This window comes from Hemitrygon akajei, chromosome 6 (genome assembly GCF_048418815.1).
Source record: "Hemitrygon akajei chromosome 6, sHemAka1.3, whole genome shotgun sequence".
NCBI lineage: Eukaryota > Metazoa > Chordata > Chondrichthyes > Myliobatiformes > Dasyatidae > Hemitrygon > Hemitrygon akajei.
Window position 1 is genome coordinate 147511023 of NC_133129.1, and position 26863 is coordinate 147537885.

The 26863-nt window shown below is 40.8% G+C and overlaps 1 protein-coding gene across 1 annotated transcript in view; it reads right to left on the reverse strand.

Annotated features, from left to right (window-relative positions):
- Nucleotides 1-26863, reverse strand: part of LOC140729577 (protein inscuteable homolog) — a 405000-nt gene that overhangs the window by 119843 nt on the left and 258294 nt on the right. Inside the window, exon 8 of the mRNA XM_073049495.1 lies at nt 5215-5340. Coding sequence (XP_072905596.1) covers nt 5215-5340 — 126 coding nt within the window. The remainder of the gene's footprint in view (nt 1-5214; nt 5341-26863) is intronic.

Below are 26863 nucleotides of genomic sequence, written 5' to 3' on the forward strand. Positions count from 1 at the left end.
GTGTAATCACTAGCAGGTTGTAAGAGTGGGCTCCCTCGCCTCCAACCCTCTGACTCTCAATACAGGAGCTCCTCAGGGCTATGTACTGAGTCTCCTCTTTCACTCCCTGTATTCCCATGACTGTATCGCCACCCACAGCTCCAATCTGCTAATTAAATTTGCCGACAACACTACATTGATTGGCTTTATCTCAAACAATAATGAAGTGGCCTACAGGGAAGAAGTCATCTCTCTGACACAGTGGTGTCAAGAAAGCAACTTCTCCCTCAATGTCACAAAAACAAAGGAGCTGGTTGTGGATTACAGGAGGGATGGAGATGGGCTAACCCCTATTGACATCAATGGATCTGGGGTTGAGAGGGTAAACGGCTTCAAGTTCCTCGGCATCCACATCACCGAAGACCACCAGCTGTGTGGTGAAAAGGGCACAACAGCACTTCTTTCACCTCAGACGGTTGAGGAAGTTTTTGTATGGGCCCCCAAATCCTAACAACATTCTACAGGGGCACAATTGAGAGCATCCTGACTGGTTGCTTCACTGCCTGATATGGGAACTGTACCTCCCTGAATCGCAGAACTCTGCAGAGAGTGGTGCCGCCAGCCCAGCGCATCTGTAGTTGTGAACTTCCCAGGATTCAGGACATTTACAAGGTCAGGTACGTAAAAAGGGCCCGTAAGGATCATTGTGGACTCAAGTCATCCCAGCCACAATCTATTCCAACTTCTACCATCCAGGAAACAGTACCACAGCATAAAAGCCAGGTCCAACAGGCTCTGGGACAGCTTCTTCCATCAGGCCATCAGACTGATGAACTCATGCTGATTTGAGTGTACCTTATATTACATTGACTGTTCAATTTATTATACATTACTATGATTGCACATTGCACATTTAGATGGAGTCGTAACAAAGATTTTTACTCCTCATGTATGTGAGGGATGTAAGGAATAAAGTCAATTCAATTCAACTTGATTGTATTACACCTCTTCCTCTCAGCAAGTATAGAAAAATTAACTTAAAAAACATGGCTAATGGAGACACAATAGATTATAGATGCTGGAAACTAGAATATAAACTAACTGCTGGAGAAACTCAGCTGGTCAAACAGCATCAGTGGGGGGAAGGAATTGTTGACGATTCAGCAAAGACCATTTATTGAATGTTTGGTAGAAGGTTTGGATACTATATTTATATAAGCCATGTATACATATTATACACACGTACCTGCTGAAATGCTTTCCCTTTCTTTTTACACTATTGTGAGATTCTGAACAAGAACTACAAGAGTATCCCTTCATTTGGGATTCAATTAATAAAACATGGATTACATGAGCTGGTGATATCAAAATCATCAAATTAACTGACTTGATGAGTGAGGAGGGTTCCAATTCGAATTGAAAGAACTATTGAAAAGTGAACAGCAAAGGAAGAAGAGGGCAAGAAAAGCATGATTGCTTAAAAAGGAGAATGAAAGTAATTGACATTATCAGACCAGAGTTTTCCTTCAAACGTCCACCTGGATATGCATAAAGCACTGGTTTGTGGAATAACTCATTGTCAATGCCATTTGAACTGCCTTGAAGTGAGAATTAAATAGAAGAGGATGGATCATATAGAAATAGCAATACAAAGCAGAGAGAGATGAAACTATATCTCCAATGTGCAGGAGATGTTGCACTTAGAAAAATACCAAGCTTCCATAATTATTGTATTATTTACTATTAATGCAAAACAATAAGCCTATGGTGTTGGACAACTTGATTGGGAAAGAACAGACGGGGTAACATCCTTTATTGACCAAGACACTTCAGCGTACCAAAGTTGATGTGCATGTATCCTTCAGCATAGTATTTGGTGAGGTACTACAGATTGGTTAAACACTCCCAAGTATAGGGAACCCCGGTTTTCAAGAGATTTTGAGGCCCTGGTTAAGAGTAAAATGGACGTGCATAGCAGGTATAGGCAAGTAGGGACAAATGAGGTGCTTATGGAGAACTGCAAGAGAACACTTAAGAAACATATCAAGAAGGCTAAAAGGAAGCATGAAGTTTCTCTAGCAGACAAGCTGAAAGAGAATCCTAAGGGATACTCCAGATATCATAAGAGCAAAAGGATTGCTAGGGACAAAATTGGTCCTCTGGAAGACCAGAATGGTAATCCACGTGTGGAGCCAAAACAAGTGGGGGAGATCTTAAATGTATTCTTTGTATCTGTATTTACTCGGGAGATGGATACAGAGTCTATGGAAGTGAGACAAGTGACATCAGCTTCACGGACCCTGTAGAGATTACAGAGGAGGGGGTGTTAGCTATCCTAACGCAAGTGAGGGTGATAAATCTCCAGGGCCTGACAAGGTGTTCCCTCAGACCCTACAGGAGGCAAGTGCAGAAATTGATTGGGCCCTAGTAGAGATATTTAAAACATCTTTAGTGACAGGAGAGGTACCAAAGGATTGGAGGATAGCCACTGTTGTTGCACTGTTTAAAAAAGGCTCTAAACAGATACCATGTCATTACAGGCTGGTGAATCTGACTTCAGTTGTGGAAAAGTTATTGGAAGATATTCTAAGGGACCAGATATATAAGTATTTGGATAGACAGGGACTGATTAAGGTTAGTCAGCGTGGCTTCATGAGCATCAGGTCATGTCTAACCAATCCTAGAGGGTTTTTAGAGGAAGTTACCTGGAAATTCGATGAAGGTAGGGCAGTGGATAAGCTTCAGTAAGGCACTTTACAAGGCCCCGCATGGGAGGCTGGTCACGAAGACTCAGTCGCTCAGCATTCAGGATGAGGTAGCCAATTGGATTAGATATTGGCTTTGTAGGAGAAGCCAGAGAGCGGTAGTAGAGGGTTACCTCTCAGACTGGAGGCTTGTGAGTAGTGGTGTGATACAGGGGCTGGGACTGGGACCTTTACTGTTGGTTATCTATATAAATGATCTGGATAATAATGTGGTTAACTGGATCAGCAAATTTTTGGGTGTAGTAGACAGGAAGGAAGACTATCTGGCTTGCAGAGGCAACTGCATCAGCTGGAAAAATGGGCTGGCATCTAGCAGGTGGAATTTAAGGCAGACAAGTGTGAGGTTCTGCACTTCAGACGGACCAACCAGAGAAGGTCTTACATAGTGAACAGTAGGGCACTGAGGAGTGTGGTAGAACAAGTGGATATGGAAATCAGGTACATATGTCATTGGAAATGGTATAACGGTTAGACAGGGTCACACAGAAAGCTTTTTGGCACATTAGCCTTCATAAATCAATGTACTGAGAGCAGAAGATGGGATGTTCTTTTGAAGTTGTATAAGAAGTTGTAGAAGAGGCGGGGCGAAGTAATGATGGTGCTAAATGGCGACTCCTTTGTGTGCATCTTCAGAAACATCTCTAGTTCCATCTTTAATATCTTTATTTTCCCTTTTCAGGGTTCTTTTGAAGAACCTGACCTAGAGTTACACGCTGACTTCAGTTCTCTGCAGGAATTGGACCTGTTCTCAGGGTTCCATAACCGACCGTTGGTGCTCTGCATGCTAAAGGCTCAGCCTAAGAGTCCGGCTCGGATTTGGAAGCCTAAGATCTCGGGGCTCTGGAGATGGGCGGATCAAGGGTTGGTGTCACGGCAGGAGACCCGTGTGTCGTTGAGGGAGTCGGGATGTCTATGGCTGTGTGCCTGGAGACCCGAGATCTTTTGGCACAGAGCTCAAAAAAAGTGACAAACAGACTTTTAACATCGTAAACCAGTGAGTTGTTTGTGATGTCTCCCTGCTAACTGGGAAAACAGAGACACCTCCTTCTCCCCTATTAGGGGGGGGGGGGAAAGAGAGAGAGAGAGAGAGAGAGAGAGAGAGAGAGAGAGAGAGAGAGAGAGAGAGAGAGAGAGAGAGAGAGAGAGAGAGAGAGAGAGAGAGAGAGGAGAGAGAGAGAGAGAGAGAGAGAGAGAGAGAGAGAGAGAGAGGAGAGAGAGAGAGAGAGAGAGAGACTGTGGTATGTTGTATACTGGGTGAAGCGCAAAGTCGTTGGGGTAACTGCAAGTCTGTGTCTTTGCTATTGCTTTGCTCATGCTGGAGTGCTCCATGGTTTGCTGTGGCTTACACACAGGAGGGAGGGGAGCTGAGGGGTACTTTTGTGTCCTAGCGTTTAACTGTCATTCATTCTTTAGGGCACTCCTCTGTTTTCATGGATGGTTGCAAAAAAAAGCATTTCAGGATGTATATTTTATACATTTCTCTGACATTAAGTTGGACCTTTGAACCTTTGAATGTTGGTGAGGTCTAATTTGAAGTATTGTGTGCAGTTTTCATCAGCTAACTACAGGAAAGATGTAAACAAATTTGAAAGAGTGCAGAGAAAATTTACAAGGATTTTGTCGGGTCTGGAGGGCCTTAGTAATGAGGAAAGTTTGAATAGGTTAGGATTGTATTCTTTAGAACATTGAAGATTGAGAGGAGATTTGATAGAAGTATACAATTAATGAGGGTATAAATGGGGTTAATGCAAGCAGGCTTTATTTGCTGAGGTTGGGTGGAACTACAACTAGAGGTCATGGTTTAAGGGTGAAAGGTAAGTTTAAAGGGAACATGAGGGGAAACTTCTTCATTCAGAGAGTTGTGAGAGTGTGGAATGAGCTGCCAACACAAGTAGACTATGGAAACTTGATTTCAATGTTTAAGAGAAGTATGGATAGGTACATTGATAGTAGGGTTATGGAGGGCTATTGTCCCGGTGCAAGTCATTGTCATTAGGGAGTTTAAGTGGTTTTGGCATGAACTAAATGGGCCAAAAGGCCTATTTCTGTGCTGTACTTCTCTATGACTCTAAACTTTTGATGCTAACAAAAGTAAAATCAGTCCTGGACAAAATTAAAATAAATTAATCATAGCAGATACAAATATTTCACAAAACCTTATTACTTCTATTTGGTAATAGTTACCTGTCCAGTACTAGTGGATGCAACATCTAATTATCACACCTGAAAGGTCCAAATACAGTGAGTGTTCTTCAAATCAGGTCTCTCAAATTATTCTTGCATTATAATAAGCTGGTTCCAGATATGTGCAGGGCTGATATCATTTATTTGCAGCAATTTCACTTATTACTTTTTCTTCTAATGTTGAGAATAAAGTTGTTAATCGTCTTCAATTTTAAGAACAAGGGGTATCCGTTATTCTTTTTCTTTACACTTAGGGTACAGGTACAAAAAAAAAGTACAACCATACCTTTTCCAGTTCATTGATGCCTTCTTCCACAACACATATTGACGCCAATGCTCTAAGAGCAAGGACATGCAAATAGCAAGGAGCATCTTGTCTGCATAGTTTGAAAAGTACTGCCACCCCACCTTCCTGAAATAGAGAAAAAATAATTCAAACATTATAAAGCATTTTCAAAGATTGTTTAGATCAGTTAAAGTAAGCTGCAATTATTATTATTAAACAGGGTAAAGGCATCTATATATAAAAAGTCATTTACTTAGTGCGAAGAATCAAACATATTAAATCACTACCAGAATACTGCATTTCACAAAAGCAAGAAATATTCTTTTCTATACGATATCATGTGATTCTATTGTCATATTTTGTGTGACTAAAACCAATTCAGTCACAAATTGATCCAACCTGCAAGACATTATATATAATAAAATGTTTATACTATGTTTTAATAAGGTGACAACAATTCATCATGAATTTCTCTGAGCAATTATTAATGGTCAGTGAAAATCAGAATATTGTATCTTGTAACATATTTTAAAGTGAAATCAAACTAATCAGCTTCGATATTGGAAAACTGAGGAGTTAGACCATAAGAACATAAGGCATAGGAGCAGAATTAGGCCATTTGCCCATCAAGTCTGATCCGCATTTAATCATGGTTGATCCTTGTTCACCTCCTCAGCTCCACTCACTAGCCTTCTCCCCATAATCTTTGATGCTGTGGCCAGTCAAGACCCCATCAGTCTCTGTCTTAAATACACCCAACGACCTGGCCTCCACAGCTCTCTGTGGCAACAAATTCCACAAATTCATCACCGTCTGGCCAAAGAAATTTCTCTATATCTCTGTTTTAAATAGACACTCCTCTATCCTGAGGCTGTGCCCTCTTGTTATAGACTCCCCAACCATGGGAACATCCTTTCCACATCTCCTTTCACATTCAAAAGCTTTCAATGAGATTCCCCCTCATCCTTCTAATTCCAGCGAGTACAGCCCCAGAGCCATCAAATGTTCCTCATACAATAACCCTTTCATTCCCAGAATCACCTTTGTGAACCTCCTCTGAACACTCCAATGCCAGCACATCTTTTCTTAGATAAGGAGTCAAAACTGTTCACAATGCTGAACGTGAATCCTCACCAGTGCCTCATAAAGCCACACCATCACATTCCTCTGCTTATATTCTAGACTTCTTGAAATGACTACTAACATTGCATATGCCTTCCTCACCACCAACTCAACCTGCAAGTTAACTTTTATGATGTTCTGCACAAGGAATCCCAAGTCACTTTGCATCTCAGATTTTTGGATTTTCTCTCCGTTTAGAAAATAGTCTGCACATCTATTGCTTGGACCAAAGTGCACGACAATGCGTTTTCCAACATTGTATTTCATTTGCCACTTTCTTGCCCATTCTCCTAATCTGTCTAAGTCCTTCTGCAGCTTTCCTATTTCCATAACACTACCTGCCACTCAACCAATCTTCATATCATCTGCAAGCTTGGCAACAAAGCCATCTATTCCATCATCTAAATCATTGATACACAGCTTAAAAAGCAGCGGCCCCAACATCGACCCCTGAGGAACACCACTAGCCACTGGCAGCTAACCAAAAAAGGATACTTTTATTCCTGCTCATCCACTGCATCCCCTTTATCTATCCTACTTGTCATCTCCTCAAAGAATTCCAACAGCTTCATCAGGCAATATTTTCACTTAAGGAAACCATACTAGTTTTGTCCTATCTTGTCCTGTGTCACCAAGTACTCCGTAACCTCATCCTTAACAATCGTCTCCAACATCTTCCCAACCATTGAAGTCATGTTAACTGCTCTATAATTTCTTTTCTGCTGCCTTCCTCCTTTTAGTAGAGTGGCAGTTGCTTCTCAAAGAGTTTTCTTAAAACATGAAGAGTTGATTTCTTCAACTGATAGGTTTCTTTTCAGGTTGACTGTAATCAATAATTCTTTTGAAATATGTTACTAATTGTCCATTTTAAATTGAGTAGTGCATCTGAAACCATTAGGGACGGAAGCACAGCCCAGGCAGAGACACTTCAGGTGACCATGAACAAATAATTCCATGAAAATTATTATTCATGAATATTGAAATAGTTGAAGTCTACAAGCTAATAACTTCAAAAGGCTACTTTGATATACTATTCTAATTAATAGAAATGTTTCCATAATGCATTCTAATGAAAATGATTACAACCTGAGTCATGAATTAAATGCATTTCAGGTTATTGTCTAAGTCACCCTTAATTACCTTTCCGAGAATATGGCCATAAATCAAGGTAACTTGTTAATAAGATGCTCACACAATAATAAATATCTTTCTTTCACACAATCTCATTTGTATTTTCTTGATGCATCTACACACAATCAGTTAAGTTACAAAGTACAAGATATCATCCTGATGTGCAAATCATACAGTTTATAAATGGACAAAAACCAGGCCTAAGACATACAGTACATTATCAAAGTAAGAAAAAGCAGATATAAAGTTTAAATAGATTTTAAAAAGTGCTAGATTTCAAAGATTCATGCACCTGGATCTGTGATCAACATATGCAAGTCTTTATCACTTTTTAAACATGAAAGTTCTCACCACATACGTTTTGGGAAACAAATATTTCAAATGTCTTGAACATGAGAGCTTAATAAGCACCTGTTTACTGTAAGCATTGCTGATCTAATTAATAGTTCTATATGCGATAAGTAATTCCTGAATGCAATCCAATTATGCCTCGAAAATTTATGGTACAGTATACCAGGTAATGAATAAATAGACAGATGACAATTCACTAAATATACTGAAGGAACCCAGGCAAATATATAGCTTTAACAATCTAGTAATGCAGATTAGGACTGCTGTATAACAAAACAACAATGACTAGAGGTAATAGATCAAATAATTGAGCCTCTCTTCAATAATTTATGAATGCTTGGTTACACGTGTTAAGCTTTTGGCTGAAGATGTTAAATCTTTTAAAAGTACAGATTTTAGGGAAATTATCAATGTGGATAATATATTTCAAGAGCAAGGTCAACCATAGAGTAAGTGCTCTAACAAATCCCAACAGGGATGAGAATTTATACCTTTTTTTTTGTAAAGCAGAGTGCAGTTAATAAACGCATTGACACTGCAGGTGAATATTGTTGAATGTCCTTGAAATTCCAGGACTACATCATTGTTAGTTTTATATTTTTATTTATTTTCAAAGCATTTATTAAAAAATGAAAATAAATTCTAAAATTTATCCATTTCAAAATTATATTAAGCTTTTCATTAAACCAGTTTGTTTATTGTAATAACTACTTTCACAGACAAGTACAGAAATCTACAATAATATTAGGATTAGAAGTAGTAAACCATTTAGTCCCTCAACACCACACTATATTTCAAAAAGGTTGTGGCTGATATTTGACTTCATCCGTGCTTGCCTTCACTCTCCTAACGCCTAAAAATCAATATACATTCACAGGAGGTACCTAATAAAGTGATCATTTCAATATGTTCATGGTCTTCTGGTGCTGAAACCCATCCACTTCAGAGTTCAAAGTGCTGTGTGTTCAGAGATGCTCTTCTGCAAGTGTTTACCTGAGTTCATGTCAGTTTGAAGCACTCTGGCCATTCTCTCAGGACATCTCTCATTAACAAGGCATTTTCACCCATAGAACTGCCACTTACTGGGTGTTGGTTTTTTTTGCTTTTCACACCATTTTCTATAAACTGTAGAGACTGTTATGCATAAAATCCCAAGAGATCAGAAGTTTCTGAGATAACAAAACCAACCCATTGGGCATCAACAATCATTCCATTGTCAACAAACAAGAAAAAATCTGCAGATGCTGGAAGTCCAAGCAATAAACACAAATTGTTGGAGGAACTCAGCAGGCCAGGCAGCATCTATGGAAAAGAGTACAGTCAACGTTTCGGGCTGAGACCCTTCAACAGGACTGGAGAAAAAAGATAAGGACTCAGAATTAGAAGGTGAAGGAGGCGAGGAAGAAACACAAGGTGATAAGTGAAACCAGGAGCAGGGGAGGGATGAGGTTAAGAGCTGGGAAGTTGATTAGTGAAAGAGACCGAACCCTGCGGAAAGCAGAAAGGGGGGAGAGGGAAATGTATGCTTAGTGGTGGGATCCCGTTGGAAATGGCGGAAGTTATGGAGAATTATGAGCTGGACACAGAAGCCGGTAAGTGGTAAGTGAGGATGAGGAACTCTATCCCTGGTAGGGTGAAGGAGGATGGGGTAAAGGCAGATATGTGAGAAATGAAAGAGATGCGGTTGAGGGCAGCTTTGATAGTGGAGGAAGAGAAGTCCCTTTCTTTGAAGGAGGAGAATATCTCTTTCTGGAATGAAAAGCTTCATCCTGCGAGCAGATGTGGCAGAGATGGAGGATTGAGAGAAGGAGAGGACATTTTTACAAGTAACAGGGTGGGAAGGGGTATAGTCAAGGTAGCTGCGAGAGTCAGTGGATTTGTGATAGACATTAGCAGATAAGCTGTCTCAGAGACCAGGTAAATTTGAAGGTAGGGTGGAATTTGGAGGCAAAGTTGAAGAAGTCGATGAGCTTGGCATGGGTGCAGGAAGCAGCACCAATGCAGTCAATGATGTAGCATGAGAAAAGTGGGAGAGTTACAACAGTGTAGGCTTGGAACATAGGATGGTCCACATATCTAACAAAAAGACAGATATAGCTAGGATCTATGCGAGTACCCATGGCTACCCCTTTTGTTTGAAGGAAATTGAAGGAGTCAAAGGAGACATTATTGAGAGTGAGGACGTTCCGCTAGACATTGGAGAGTGGTGGTGGAGGGGAGCTGGTTGGGTCTGGTGTCCAGAAAGAAACGAAGAGCTTTGAGGCCTTCCTGGTGGGTGATACTGGACACCCATGACGAAAATAAAATGTTCAGGCCAGGGAATTTAAAATCTTTGAAAAGATCAAGAGCATGTGAAGTGTCATGGGTGTAGGTAGGAAGGGACTGAACAGAAGAAGTGGGGGATAAAACTGGGTCAGGGTATGCAGAAATGAGCTCAGTGGGGCAGGAACAAGCTGAAACAATGGATCCACCTGGACAGGCAAGTTTAGGAGGCAGAAATGGGAGGTGTGGGGTGAGGGAACGATGAGGTTGGTAGCAGTGGATGGGAGATTCCCAGAGCTGATAAGGTTGGTAATGGTGTGGGAGAGAATGGCCTGGTGCTCTTTAGTGGGATCCTGTTCGAGGGATAAATAAGAGGAGGTGTCTGACAACTATTGCTGGGCTTCTGCAAAGGTGTGAGTTCAGTCTGCCAGACAACTACAGTACCCCCTTTATCTGCAGGTTTGACGGTGAGGTTAGAGTTGGTGCGAAGAGTGGAGAACAGTGCATTCAGAAGGAGTGAGGTTGGAATTGGAGAGAGGGGTGGTGGAGATAAGATGCTTGATGCTTCATTGACTGTTGCATCCTTCATCTACCTGGTCAAGCACCACAAACTTCAATATTTTTTTTTAATTACCAGAGAAATTCTGATATCACATTCATGGGTCCAACCATTAGTCAGCAACTGACACTCTGTTACAGTTTTCATTGCAATACATACAGAAATCAGCAGACATCTATCTGATTGCTTCTTGTGTTTTGCAAGGGCTTCTGTCACTAGGATGATGGATAGAATTATGAAAAACGGCTTCCATGTGCTGGCATTGGAGAGGGTCCAGAAGAGGCTCACGAGAATAATCCTGGGAATGAAAGGGTTAATATGTATGAGCACGTTTGATGACTCTGTGACCAAACTCACTGGAATTTCGAAGAATATGGGGCGATCTCATAGAAACCTTTTTGAATATTGAAAGGCCTAGATAGAATTGATGTATAGTGGATGCTTCCTCTAGTGGGGGTATCTAAGGCCAGAGGGTACAGCCACAGAATAGGACTGGGATGTGAAGGAATCAGAGGGTGGTGAATCTGTGGACTTCATTTCCACTGATGGCTATGGAGGCCTAGTCATTGAGTATATTTGAAGTGAAAGTTGATTAGCCAGGGCATCAAAGTTTACAGGGAAAAGGCAGGAGAATGGAGTTGAGAGTGATAGTAAGTTGGCCATGACGGAATTGTTGAGCTGACTCAAGGGTTGAATGGCCTAATTCTGCCCCAATGTCTAATAGCTATGATGTTATACAGAGACTAATGAGTGAACTCTCTCCCTCCCTCCCACTCATTACAGATAGAGCTTCAGTGTGCTCCTGATGGGCTTGACCTCAATATCAGCAATGCCACTCCTGAAATTTCTTCATCAATTTCAATGCTTATGCGCCAAACCTGACCAGTTAGTACAAATGTTCCATCTCTTCAATGACACTTTGAGCTCATGCTTAAATCCTTCCTTCCACCCAGCCCAGCGATGGACATGTGAAGAGAACGGCTGTCTGGAAAGAATTAGGGCCTCAGTTCTGACAGTGCTAGCCTGGGGAGCTCACTGATATTGATTCCCTTACTCATTTGGTACATTTTAAGGGTCAGCATTGATTGTATTCTCCTAGTACTTTAGTTGCCATGGTCTCAAGGATCTCTGCTGTCCAGTAGACCCACCACCTCATTCTTCTAAAGGCTGCACTGGTGCTTTGAAAATGCTGAAATTCATCATCAATGTCTGCCTCAATGGAGAAAGACTGCAAAACAAAATTGTTGGAACAATTATCAACTTGTAGACATTGGTGTTCAATGAGAATGATTCTACTTTGAGTCCACTTGTTAATACCAAGGTGTTCATACCATCCTGGACTGTGTAATATAGAGACAAATTTCCAAGAGCACCTGACTTTCAGAAAGGGGTTTCACAGCCCTTTCCCACTGATAGGATTAAACACTTGGGCAAGGTTGAGTAAAATTGTGTTTGGTTGTTGCCGGACCTCCCTGTATTGTTATTGGAGCTGTTACAGAGTAATGGTTATATCTAGTGTCCAACTAGATGGCAGTTCTGTAGTACTGTAAATGCCCAGCCACCATAAGTCTGCACCCCTGGAATCTGGAGCAGGACTAGACTCATCAGGAACAGAGAGAACGCCTGTTGAAAGAAGCATTTCAAACCACAATTCCACAAAAGCCTACTGAGGCCTTTCATGCTGCCACATCACAACTAAGGAATTACTGAGGACTGAAGAAGATAATATCCTAGTTGAGCTTCAACCACAACCATCTAGGAAGGTGGAGATATTCCAAGAGATCTCAGGGATGCTGTAACTATCACAATCCTCAAAAAATGAGGTGGATCTGACTGTGATCTCCCTGCTGCCCACCACAAGGAAAACCTTTGTCAGCTTTCTTACTCAATTACCTTATCGCATAGGCCAAAGGGCTTCACCTCAAGTTATGATGCAGATTTAGAGCACCGCTTCTTACATACACACTGTGCGTTATGAAAGATGTAAGTACCAAACGATGTGGCATAGATTTACCAGTTCCAATCCAAGATACCTAAGTAACCAGGTTCACTAATAGTCCTTGCTTGAGTTCTCATATCCAGAAGGAAGAAGATCAAAATAATTAATGTGTTTATAATGTTGAAGGGATCTGACTATAAACAGAGGCAAGTAGTTTCTTTGGACAAGGGCAGCTAAAATAGAAGAATACAAAATTAAGAATAGATTATTCAAGAGTGATGGCAGAAAGTATTGTCACATACAAATTCTATGTATTGCTAGGAATCAATAGAAATTCTAAACACTGAGATTAATAACTTACTTAAATCAGAGTATCATGGAAAATAGAAAAATTTTGGTTGAATTGACTACAGGTTTAGATCAGTGATCACTTAAATGCAAGAGAGAGCAGAAAGAGTGCTTGAAAAAGCCTCCTTCCATTCATATTGCAAAATGCACGACCCAAACCTCATCAAAACTGAGGGCCATGTTATTTTTACCATCAAGGAATGTTCACTTGCTGTTAAATTTTCTTGAGCAAGAAATGGAAATTTTATGTATTCTGTTTACATCATATCTACAAGACTTACAGTTCCCTATCCAATTTCTGAAATCATGTCATCACTTATTAATATTTATTGCTTCAATTTTAACTTGGCACATCCAGTGAGAACATTTAGGTCTGACTCAAATTTTCACCCTGACAGATATTTATGTTCTATAGAAGCCATACTTGAAATAACTTGGCCATCACATCAAATCTGACTTATACCTCACGTTAACAGCATATACTTCTTTGCATCTGAGTAAGAAATAATATAGACTCAGTAGCCTCGTTATTAGATACAGGATTGAAACCCAGTGTGGGCTTCTGTTGCTTTAGCCCAGCCACTTCAAAGTTTGACATGTTGTACATTCAGAGATACTCTTCTGCACACCACTGTTGAGTGCACACCATGGTTATTTGAGTTACTGTCGCCTCCCCGTCTGGTTGAACCAGTCTGGCCGTTCTCTTCTGGCCTCTCATTAACAAGGCATTTTTGCCAACAGAACAGCCACTCACTGTATGTTTTTAGTTCTTTGAAATAGTCTCTATAAACTATACAGATTGTTCGTGAAAATCCCAGAAGATCTGAGATACTCAAAGCACCATGTCTGACACCAGCAAACACTTCGATTATACTTCTTCCCCATTCTGATGTTTGGTCTGAACAGCAACTGAACCTCTTGACCATGTCTGCATGCATTTATGCATTGAGTTGCTGCCACATGATCGGCTGATTATATATTTGTATTAATGAGCATGTGTACAGGTGTACCTAATAAAGTGACCACTGAGTGTATTTTCGAGTTCCTCACAGCTTGGGATACAAACACAATATTTGTTATGTTTTCATTCTTCCCAAGACATGATTACTGCAACTTGACCAAGATTACAAGTTAAGCTCAATGAGCTTTAAGACATTAAGATATTAATCATTTTGTTTAGACAGTCCAAACCACAGGATTTCCACAAATGGAATGTAGATGAGATTTTAACCCCAAAATGATGCTTGAACACAAACCCAGAAACAATAGGCAAAGGCCCCTACACAATGTCCAATTATATAATCACATTCAACGCCATTTTTAGTTTTAAATTCTTCATTCCTAGGCACTTCCTAGGAATATAAATAAAGCAAGGATTTTTGACATATCCGGCTCAAACCTAATGCTTGAGATTCTCTGAGATTTTTAAGTTAATCAATGGATGATAAAAGCAGGTTTTTTCTACATGCATCATTTGTTGCTGCACAATGCAAAATGGTCACATGTTCTTCTCCTATTGCTTTGCTGTTTCTTTTAAACCAAAACTTTCAATTGAGATACATCATTAGTTTTTAAAATCAATTTTCTCCTTGCCTGCATTGTAGTTAAGAATGCCTTATAAACATAAAGGTAAATGGATACTATTGTTGAGCAGTCAAACAGGAAAGTATAATCACCTGCAAATTGGGGTTAAATTATTGAAACTTAATTTTTAAAGCATCTGGTCGACACTGCTTTCTGAGATACAAACACCTGGTTGTACTAGATCAAGAAAGGACTTGTTCAAATAGTATGAAAGTTTTAAATGGGAGAAAAATGGGTACTCACAAGTCAATGTGCTTAGGATGATGAATGAGGAGAAAAGACAGCAAAGTTGGATTTGGTTAAATAGAATCAATAGAGAATGTGAGTGCGTATAGAGTGAAGTATTGAGTCTGGAGAGCATGGAGCCATCTCTGCTATGTGATGACCAGCAGGAAAATCTTTCCTCTTCTTTGCTCAGGTCCACAAGTAAATATTATTTTTAGATAAACAGTAGATGATTCCTTGAACCAAAATATCTAAATCCTGGATTGGATGTATCACAGCAGCAAGCAATTAGTGTTCATCTCATCCTGGAAAAAAATGGACATCTAAGTCCCTCGAGAAACATCAAGAGATCAGAAAAGATGTAGAGATATTAACAGCATAATAAACAGTAACCCTTCATGTCAATTAGCTGATATTGCCTACCTCATGCCAGCACCAGTTAAGTAAGAAATGCTGCAATCAGAAATTATCTGAGATTTGATGGAGAATGACAAAATATCATTTCTATACACTATTAACTTTATTTCTGATATGTGCAAAGACTTGTTAGGAAAGAAATAAAAGTAGATTTTATTCTAATGTACAGGATTGAAAGGAAAAAGAGAGAATTAGTAAGACCACAAGATAAAGGAGAAGAATCAGGCCATTTGGCCCATCAAGTCTGCTCTGCCATTTCATCATGGTTGATCAATTTTCCTCTCAGCCCCAATCTTCTGCCTTCTCCTCGTATCCTTTCACACCCTGAGAAATCAAGAATCTAACAGCCTAAACCTTAAATATACATAAAGACTTGACCTCCACACTTGACCTCACAGATTCACCACTCTCTAGATAAAGAAATTCCTCCTCATCTCCATTCTAAAATCACACCCCTCTTTTCTGAGGGTGTCCCCTCTGGTCTTAAACTCTCCCACCAAAGAAATATCCTCTCCATGTTCACTCTATCAAGGCCTTTCACCATTCAATAGGTTTCAATTAGGTCTCTGCTCATTCTTCTGAATTCTAGTGAATACTGAGCCATCAAAAGCTCTTCATATGACACCATTCAATGCTGGAATCATTTTCATGAACATCCTTTGAAACCCTCTTCAATTTCAGCACATCCTTTCTAAGTGGCCCAAAACAACCCACAATACTGCAAATAATGCCTCACCAGTGGTTCATAAAGTTTCAACATTACATCGTTGCTTTTACATTCTAGTGCTCTTGAAATGGATACTAATATCATATTTCCCTTCCTCACCACAGTGCTGGTGGACTCTGTAATCAGAAAGGTGTCATGTGTTTCCCAGAAAAGCTTTTAAATCTCACTGAAATTATATTGGAACTCTTGTGAGATTGTGCTTGAGATACTGTATACAGGTCTCCCTTCCTATTGAAGGATGGTTTGCAATAGAGATATTCCAACAAAAGTTTATGAGATTGATTCCTGCAATGTATGCATCTATTTCTTTTAGATCAATGACTCCCCAACCCCTTTAGCACTATGCATTGAGCTGTTGTCTGTACATGCACATTGTTCTCTCTCTCACTGCAATGTGAATACACCAGATAAACCTAAATCCCACATCCATGCTTTTATCTAATATATGTGTTGTTGTGCACAGACACAACAAGTTGGTGACAATCATGAACCTGAATGTCAAAAAATATCATGAACTGCACTGACAGTTATGGCACAATTATGGAACAAAACAGTAGGAGTTAAATAGTGCAGGGATGGCCATCCCATGGATGCTAATGTACACATGAGTAACAGTGAAAGACACATTGAATTTAAAGTGAAAATAGCATGGCGATGGCTTCAGTCAGGAAAGTTGATGAACTAAATAGCACTAATGAAGGTGGGAGTCATACATTGAGAGAGATGAACTGTATTGTAACATGAACAATGTGGAGGAGCATAAGAGAGCCCCTATACTTCTTAGCTGAATGGGTGGAAGGACGTACATGTCTAATACAACCTAGTAATGCCTACGAAGACAGCGAGTAAGACATTCAATGAAGTTGTTACAACTTTACAAAAATCATTTGAGCCCTAAACCACTAGTAACATCTGAGAAACTTAGATTTTACAAAAGGAACCAGTCAAAAGATGGAAGCCTTTCTGAATGCATTGCAGAACTGTGCAAACTTTCCCAGTACTGCGAATTTAGAGATGGACTTTCTGATGCATTAAGGGACAGGCTTTTATGTGGCATGCATCGTCAAAGCACTCAAAAGAGGCTTCTGTCTGAAAGGGATCTAACCTTAGAACGGGCAATGTCCATTGCATTATCATTAGGGACTGTAGCAAAGGATGCAGCTGAACAACCAGAAAGGAAGTTAGAACATGAAATGCACAAAATGTTCCTGAATACTGCAAAATTCAAAAATGTTGTCGATGTGGGAAATTCTTCCATGATGCAAAAGACTGTTAGTTCAAGGAAAAAGTGGCGGAAAGTGTCACAGACAAGGTCACATAGAGCGAGTGTGCAAGGCAGACAAAAAGAACAAACAAGTGAAAAGCCTCAAACACAAAACTAAGCAAATGCATAAAGTAACCGAATGTAAAACAGAATCAGACAACATAGAGCCTGACAAAGGTGAACTGCCATGCCTAGAACTGCATAGTATTACTGAAGCAGGTCACAAAATCATTTGGATCACAGTAGATATGTCTGGCATAAAGCCGAAAATAGAGCTGGATGCAGTGTCAGCTTGGTCTATAATTCCAGAGGCTGACTACAACAGACTGTTTTCTAAGGTATCATTAGTGAAGACCTACACAGGCGAAAAAGTGTCTCCCAAAGTCAAGCTGAAAGTAAATGTGATATATGGAGGTCAAATACAACAGATGGAGCTTTATGCATTGAAAAGTGGAAAGCCAAAACTTTTCAGGCGTGAATGGTTGAGAAAAATCCAACTAGACTGGCACTCAGTCAAAGCTGTCAGTGCACTATCATTAGGCAACTGTAACCCAAATGGTAGCACTAACCAGAGATTGTCAATGTACCCTTATAGGCACTGTTACACCTGTGGGAGATGCCCATCTTCACCCTGGTAAAGCTTACATATTGAGGTTGCTGGATCATTCATGGACTCCATGTTTCTGATTACTGTGGATGCTCATTCGGAGATAATACCAATGAAGTCGGCCACTTCAGCAAAGACTGCCTCCACCCTGAGGACTATTTTCGCCAGAAGCAGCTTACCAGAACAAATTGGGAGTGACAACGGATCACAATACATGTCAGAAGAATTCCAACTGTTTATGAAGAAAAATTACATCAGACATTTCAAGTCAGCTCCTCACTACCCAGCAATGAATGGGTTAGCTGAAAGGTTTATCCAAACCCTTAAAAAATCCATTAAAGCAATGGATATGTAGGACACTTCTCTAGAGCACAAGGTGGACAACTTCCTTTTTGTGTATTGGATCTCTGTTCATACAACGGCAAATCAAACATCTGCAATGCTGTTCATGAACAGGTATCTAAGATCTTGCACAGACCTCCTGAAACTAGATCTACGGAGGAAAGTACAGAATAAACAGTTCACCCAGTTGCCAAGTGAAGCAGCAAGGAGCTTTGAGATTGGACAGGAAATCCTAGTGACTGATTACCAAGAAGACAGGTGGACACCCAATAGAATAGTTACAAGAAGAGGGTGGAGCTTAGTCATGATGGCACTAAATGGCAACTCCTTTGCTTGCATCTTCAGAAACAGCTGTATTTCCATCTTTAATATCTCTTTTTTTCCCTTTCAGAGTTCGTTTGAAGACTCTGTGCTAGAGTTACATGCTGACTTCGGTTCTTTGCGGGAATGGGACCCACTCTCGGGGTTTCACAACTGGCCATTATTTGACATGCCAAGGATGTGGCCTAAGAGCCTAACTTGCCTTCGGAGGTCTGAGATCTTGTGGCTCTGGAGGCAGGCGGATCGAAGGTCCGTGTCCCAGCAAGAGATTGGTGTGTCATGGGAGTTGAAAGGTCTCTGGCTTTGTGCCCAGAGACCTGAGATCTTTGGGCACAGAGCTCGGAAAAAGCAACACAACGGAATTTAACATCGCAAACCAGCGAGTTGTTTGTTATGTCTCCCCTCTCGTTGTGAAACAGAGACACCTCTTTCTGCCTCATTAGGGGGAGAGAGAGCCTGTGGTATGTGGAATACCGGATGAACGAGTAGTCATGGGGATACCGCAAGTCTGTGACTTTGCTGTTGCTTTGCTGCACGCTCGAGTGCTTGGTGGTGGGTGCCGATGCTTTTTTTGCTGGTGGGGGGGGGAGGAGGGGATCGTTGCTTGCTCCCTCTTACATGTGGGAGGGAGGGGAGCTGGGTTTCTAACATTTAACTGTCACTCATTCTTTGGGGCCACTTCTCTGTTTTTGTGGATGGTTGCAAAGGTAAAAGCAGGATGTAAACTGAATACGTTTCTCTGACATTAAATGTATCTTTGAAACCTTTGAGAACCGGACCACTGATGTACACAGTGGATGCTGGAGATCAGACATGTGGACCAGATACTGGATGCTCAACCAATTAACACACCTGAGTCGATTGCATCCAACAAGACACACACATTACAGTCACCGGACTTATCACTCAGTGATAATCACATCACTGACAGCAATATGACATGGGAAACCGAGAACATTGTCTTAGACAAGGCATCTACCAAGTACGATGCCACTCTGCAATTCCAGAGGTGTGACAAGAACTTTATCATTGACAAGACACCTGCCAAACCTGATGCCACTCCACAGATCCAGAGGCATTATCCTGAAAGAAACAGAGCACCATCCAAGAGACTGAATCTTTAAAAACTGTGGTTAATGATAGACTAATATTGTAAAAACATGTCTATTTGGAATATGGTTTTATGAAAGGGAAATTGAATGTTTTGTTCATATACAGTTTTATGTTGCATTAATCTAAAGGGGAAGGCTAAGTGTAATGTGTAGATATTTTCTTTTAGAGCAAGAACCCCCACTCCCCCTTAGCGCTACGTATTGACCTATTGTCTGCACATGCGCTGTTGTCTATGCATACGCATTGTTATCTCTCTCCCTCTCTCTCGCTGCAATGTAAATACACCGGTTAAAGATATCTCCTGGACACATGCTTTTTATTTAATATACTTGTAGTTGTACAGGCACAATAATTCCTGAGATGGGAGGTGGAGAGATTGTGATTGTCCTATGACAAGATAACAATACAGCCTTTAATTTTCAGACTTTAGAAGATTAGGAGGTGATCTCATTACCACATACAAAACTCTTGCAGGTCTTCACAGGGGTAGCTGTCAAAAAGATATTTCCCCTATGTGGAGTATTAAGGACCACAAGTGATAGTCACAGAATAAGGGCGAGTCATTCATAACTGAGGTGAGTAGTTTTTTCCAATCTAGATAATGGTCAATGTCAAGTACCCTGCACCTATGAGGGCAGTGGAAGCACAGCAGCTAAATCTAAGGCAAAGATCAATAGAAAATGAAATCTGGATCATGGTGCTCAATTCAAGGATTGGTCATTGAATGGCAAAGCAGGATTTAAAGGCTGGCTAGCCTATTCTTGTATCTGTTTCTTATGCTTTTAAGTTTCAAGAGAATTCATAGGCATTGCTAAAGGCACTGGACTTTAACATACCAGATAAAACTTTTTTAAAAATGAGGCTGGCAGCATACCATTTTTGCAAGATTCAGCTTACCGACCCAGCTTGCACAATTTCAAATCAAAGAGTGAATTAAAGTTTTATTAAAAAAAGCTATTTTGTGGTTATTTCAATTAGTGGCCACAAAATGAGGAAGAGCTGAGACCTCTCTACTTCTGAGACCATAGGTTTAAAAAAAAAATCAATATATAGGATTAAAACCAAAATACAAATTCAATGAGTCACACAGCCAAGATGAGCTTTTAGCCATTTCAATTGATTTCAGAGTAAAAGCGTAAAATAATTTTTAAAGCTGGAGTTCAGGCACGGCATCACATTGAAATACCAGCTACCAATTTTATTCCATACAGCAAATCCACTCAAGAACTGGTGAGCTACTTTGTCGGTGTTGAGTCATGCAGTTAAAACTTTCTTCTCTGCTGTGACTCACTAATACAGTATATTCTATTCCAGCAGAAATGACACAGTAGGTTTAATTCTTTATACCCAGCCTTCCTCACGACCCAGGAAAGCTATTACTGGCTTTTGAAGACTTAAAGACATTTCACCTGATGAAGTGAGGAATGATAAAATGCAACCCCTATTGGCAGTAAATCAAAGAGAATTTTAATTAGAAATATCCATACATCATTGAAATTGGTACATTGTCACAACTTCCTTTAAAATGTTCTACATATACACTTCCCTCAGAGAATTTCATGTTAAACGTACCTGCACAATTCTATGCTTACAGGCAACTATTATGTTTGTGATATCCTGTTTGGACTTCCATGGTTTATAAGACATTTAATGAAAAGACATTTGAAAAAAATCTGTTAATCCACACAGCCTTATTAACACAAGTGATTAGCTGGACCCTTCTCTTCTTCTTTGTTTTTTCTTTGTCAACCATTTTGCTTTTCATATGAGAGGTATTTTTAAATTGTGTTTATTATGTTCAATTGCCTACAAAAAGATCTAATTTTTACCTAATCAAATAGGATGTTAGAATCGGATCCTACCTCATCTCATATCACAATTCATTCACATCCATCTCTTTTCTCACATTTCAGTCTACTCTTTTGATCACTTCTAGATACATTCAATCACTTGAAAATGTGCTTTGCCATCTCTTCCACTATCTCCAATTCTTTTCTATGATCTCAATACTTTGAGCTCTATTTCCATAATTTTCATCTTTGCTAGCTCATGCATAGCCTTTAGTTTCCAGAGGCTTATAACCGAAGCACAGAACCATAACAGTCCAGAACTTAAAACAGTGAACCAAAATTTTACAACTACATTTGCAAATTGTGGCCAGATGTCAAATGCCACATAATAAGGAATGTTAATTTCAAAGAAAATGTTCTCCCAGGGCTGGCTATCTTATTTCATTGTTCTTTGGATATTAGAAGAATAAATGGTCTATCAAACCATTTGTATATTATGTTAAATTACAGCAAGCAACTCATAGATGTAGTCAGAAAAATTCACACTACACTGAAGCCCCTTCTTTTTCTGAGCCAGGTATGGTTTTTCTTCTGCATATAGAGAAATCAGTTCTGCAGAAATCAATATAGAAGTATTCTGTCATAAACTGACTATCAGAAAGTATTGCCTGCATTGTAAGTCAAAAATTCAAGACTGTGAAGATTATAAATACAAGCAGCAGCTTGCCTCGGAGCCCATCCTTAGACTAGAGGATCTAAATACGCAAACTTTTAAAGTGAAGTCGGGACATGAGGATGAGTTCAGCAGGGCAGGAGCAGGCAGAGACAATAGACGTAGCCGGGCAGTCCAGTTTGGTGATCTTAGGTAGGAGGTCGAAGCAAGCGGTAAGGGAACTATAAGTTTGATGACAGTAGTGAAGAGTTCTCCAGAGTGGATGAAGACAATGATAGTGTTGGAGAGAGTTTTCTGATGAAAACTCAAGGGGTGTGTATCAGGAGGTGGATGAGACTTGTTGCCTGGCCTCAGCAAGGTAGAGGCCAGTGTGCTACACTACAACAGTACACTTGTGTTTGATGGCTAGCTTGGGACTGGTGCAGAGAGAGTGGAGAGCAGAGTGTACAGAAGGGGTCAGGTTACCGTAGGTGAGAGGAGTGTTGAAATCGCGATGGTTGATGTCTCGTTAGCAATTAGAGACAAAGTGATCCAGAGCAGGCAGAGAGCCAGAATGGGTTGTCCAAAGAGAGGAGAAGGGTTGGAGATGGGAGAAGGGATTACCTATGTGGAGTCCTTGTCAAAGAAGTGGGCTTGGAGACAGAGGCAGCGGAAGAACAGCTTGATACCTTGGCGAGGGCGAACTCACAGAGGTGCAGGTGAAGAGGGTAAAAACGTGAGGTCCTTACTGAGGACAGAACATTCTGCCTCAGAGAGATGAAGGTCGGAGGGAATTGTGAAGACCCAGCATGGTTGCGAGCTGGGATCAGAGGGGGGAGGAAAGTTGGTAGTATCTGATGACAGAGGAGGGTTGGCGTGTTCAGGGAAGGTGGGGTGGGAGGAAGATGGAGGCATCAAGGACCCAAGAGCTGACTGGGGTTGGTGGGGTGAGAGACACAGGATTACAGAGTGGTGGTGGGGGAAGGGGAGACTTGGGGGCCAGTGGCCAGTAAAATATCTGCTGGAGGAGCTGCTGGTCAAGGTCCAGGCTGAAACCAGGGTTAGAAGTCACACAATTGGCAGTTTGAAGGTATGGTGGCAGTGGGATCTAGGCTCTGGATGGTTAGAACTGGTGTCCGTGTTGTCAGTTTTATGTCCAGAGCAGTTGGGGCTGGGGGTGGATTCAGAGAAATTCATAATCTGGGGATGTCTGATGGAATTGAGGTCTGAACAGGAGGCAGCAGAGATCATCATCTGGGGGCATCTGACGTCTGGAGACGGGCTGAACATGAGGAAGGTGAAGAACCGGTGGTTGAAAGCGTGTATCCAGTGGAGGATAAAATATTGGAGAGCCCCATTGCAGGCAGAGGAGAGAGGAGACCGGACTGGGACAGGGCCACCAGGTATCTCCACATGGCAGAAATGGTGGCAGATAGAGTGCAGAGGGAGAAGCAGTGAATTGAATGTGAGTACCTGGAGTCTTCAGTGGTTCCAAACCAAGAAGCCTGAAAACAGATCTGGAAGCCATATAGCACAAGATGGTGGCAAAGACAAGCTCCCAGGATGGATATGTGGCTGTGTGTTAGTGGGTCTGAGTGAGCAAATGGTTGAAGAATCGGAGGGCAGCATAGATTACAGAGGGGGAGCAGTGAGAGAGAGAACTCCGATTGAAAGGAAGATTTAAACTTAGTCAGGGTCGGCATCTGACCCTGAACAGCGAGTCCTTTCTACCTTCATTTATCCTTTAAATTCTATTCAATCCCAGATTGAAAATGTGTTTCTTTCTCAGTACTGGGAAAAATAAACACAAGCTGTCACTGCCCGTCCTTTTTCCTTCAGTCGCAATCAGAGCACGTAATATACAAAATCATGGAGATAGCATATCAATGATTTAAATGCAAGCACTATGCATGTGTATAACAAAAGTTGTGACTGCTTCTAGTGGCATAACTACAGGCTACATGCTCTACAGAATGAAAGGATTAGTCAGTGGATCAGCCTCCAAAGGTAACATTTGTAATCTCCTTCCATTCATCTTGCCTTCAATTATATCATGGACACATTTTCTTCTGTTCTTTATAACCATTGAAGAAGATCTATTGGGTCACAAGCATTTCCAGTTTGACGAGGCTAGGGTGCTGGTGCCAATAAATGTCCCCAGCATTCAGCAGATACCACCCATCATATCTGACAGCAGGTGAACTGGAGCAAAGGTGGCATGCAATCTGGCATTTTCATCAACGGAGAGGTGGTTTCTGATGGATTGGACAGGGCTTTGCCATTTCTTCCCAAGACTGGCAAGTGGTGAGCAGGTCACAAACAGACCCCGAATGGAGAGAAGGCACTGGCACCAAAGTCTGCCCCCTGACATCATGGATAGTCATTTGGTAAAGGTGATATGTGTAGCAGATTAATTTAGGCAGCTTAGACAGTAGCCGGGCCATGGTTCCATTTGGTTATGATACAGATTTGCAATAGCAATGAATGTGCTTGAATCCTGAGCTAAGAAGACTCGAAGAGATACAAAAACCTATCAGCTTCAAGTGAACAGCAAAAAAAAATCAGCATAACAAATAATCAAAGTCATCTTGAAGTTGTAAGCAGAGTTAAAACAGTAAATATGTAAATGATAATATTTGTAAATATTAACAGTATCTTGTAAACCTTCAGTGCATTCTTGTAAAATCTAGTGCAATATTTGCTCATAAATGCTTCAGTTATGTGGACTTGGAAAGTGCCTAGCCTGTTATTTCACCCATTTCATAGCACTGAGAAATAGTTTCTCATTGCAGCTCTTTGCTGAAGGTATAACACAGACTACACTGAGTTAACTCTACACAGAATGTGAGGAAGCTGTAATATGGGAACTGACAGTGGGTTGAAGGAGATCTTGGCTGTGTGACATAAAGTAAATTTTCATTTTGACTCTTTTGTGAAAGAGCTTTCCGGGAAAATAAAAGTATTACTTTAAAAACCAATGAGTATCTGATGGGAAGTCAATTTGGTTAGATGCTTTCCCCCCATTTTTATTTAGTGGCTTAAGGAGATTAACAAACATAAGTAACCTCATTTATCAGGGAGGTTTTATCTTCTGTCATTAAAATCAATCTCATTTAATAAATTACTTGATCTATTTCTTATAATTCTTTATTAAACAGCAATTATTTCAAAGTTTTAATAGTAATAAATGTCACAATTTTGCAAGACCTAAAAACCAGTCATACAGGTTTCTAGGAACTGAACCCCTGACTGACAGATAAAATTAAATTCCAAGTCTAGTCTTCTGCCCTTACCCTTTGGGAATGAGGTGAAAAATAATCAGGATATACTCCGAGAACACATGCTGTTCAAAAAGATATCAACCAACAAATCCCGTAAGTGATTGACGTATGCTTTTATTTAAAGAGGTAAAAGATGTCAGTGAATTATTCTGTATGTTGCTGTGGTGCTCAGGTGACAAGCCATTGTATTTTCCATAAATGAAATTGGAAGAGCTTGTCATAATACTAGTACTTCTTTTAAAATACAGACTTGTTTAGAGTGTCAATTTAATTGAATGCAGAGCTTGAAATGAACAGTGTGACAGCTCAATTAATTGCCACAAAATTTAAAATTTTTGAGATCCATCTTTGAGTAGATGAGTTTTATTTATGTAATGCTCTCTTGACCTATAGCAACAATCTTTAAAACTTTTACAGTACTTTAATTAAATATATCCACAACCATGGCATGAGTATAAGAGAGAAACTGGAGACTTCAGAAGCTGTAATCTAGAGTAAAATACAAACAGCTGGAGGAACTCTGTGGGTCGACCAGCATCCGTCAGGGTAGAGGAATTGAGGAATTGGGACAAAACTCTTGCTTCACAATTGTGACTCAAAATGTCAACAATTCCTTCCTTCCATTCTCTACACCCTCTCCACCCCCCTCCAAATCACAGCTTCTGCTCAACCCACTGAGTTCCTCCTGAAGGTTTTTTCCTTTAGTTTTGATCATTTGAGCACAAACCTTTCCGGGCAAACATTATTCCACTTTTGGTCATGCAGAAATCAGTTAAGTGAAAGTATTTTGTTCGGATTTTAACTACTGCAAGGACTTGGTTTGGGAAGATTGAGGTTAAATGAGAAATGCCTGACTGATGTGAGGATGGTCTCTGGTAGCAGTATAGAACGGCACCAATATTTTCTGGTGCAATTCTTCTAGAAGGTGCATACCATTATATCCTGGCAACACGCACAACATGCTGGGGGAACTCATCAAGTTGGGCAGCATCCGTGGAAACGAACAGTCAACGTTTCGGGCTGAGATCCTTCATCAGGACTGAAGAGGGAGGGGCAGGGGCCCTCTGGAGAAGGTGGAGGGAAGGTGGGATGGAGAAGGCTGGTAGGTGTCAGGTGAAAAACCAGTAAGGGGAAAGATCAAGTGGTGGGGAAGGGCAAGCAGGGAGGGGATAGGCAGGAAAGGTGAAGTAGGAATGTAAGGGGAAAGCGCTATGGGCAATAGAAGGAGGCGGAACCATGAGAGAGGTGATAGGCAGCTGGAGGAGGAGGCAGAGTGAAACTGGAATGGGGGAAGGAAGGGTGAGGGAATTACCGGAAGTTGGAGAATTCAACGTTCATGGGCTGGAGACTACCCAGATGGTATATGAGGTGTGGCTCCCCCAACCTGAGTTTGGCCTCATCATGGCAGTAGAGGAGGCCATGTATGGACATACCCGAATGGGAATGTGAAGCAGAGTTGAAGTGGGTGGCAACCGGGAGATCCTGTCTGTTATGGTGGATGGAGCAGAGGTGCTTGACGAAGCAGTCCCCCAATCTGCATCGGGTCTCACCGATATAGAGGAGGCCGCACCGGGAGCACCGGATGCGATAGATGACCCCAAGAGACTCACAAGA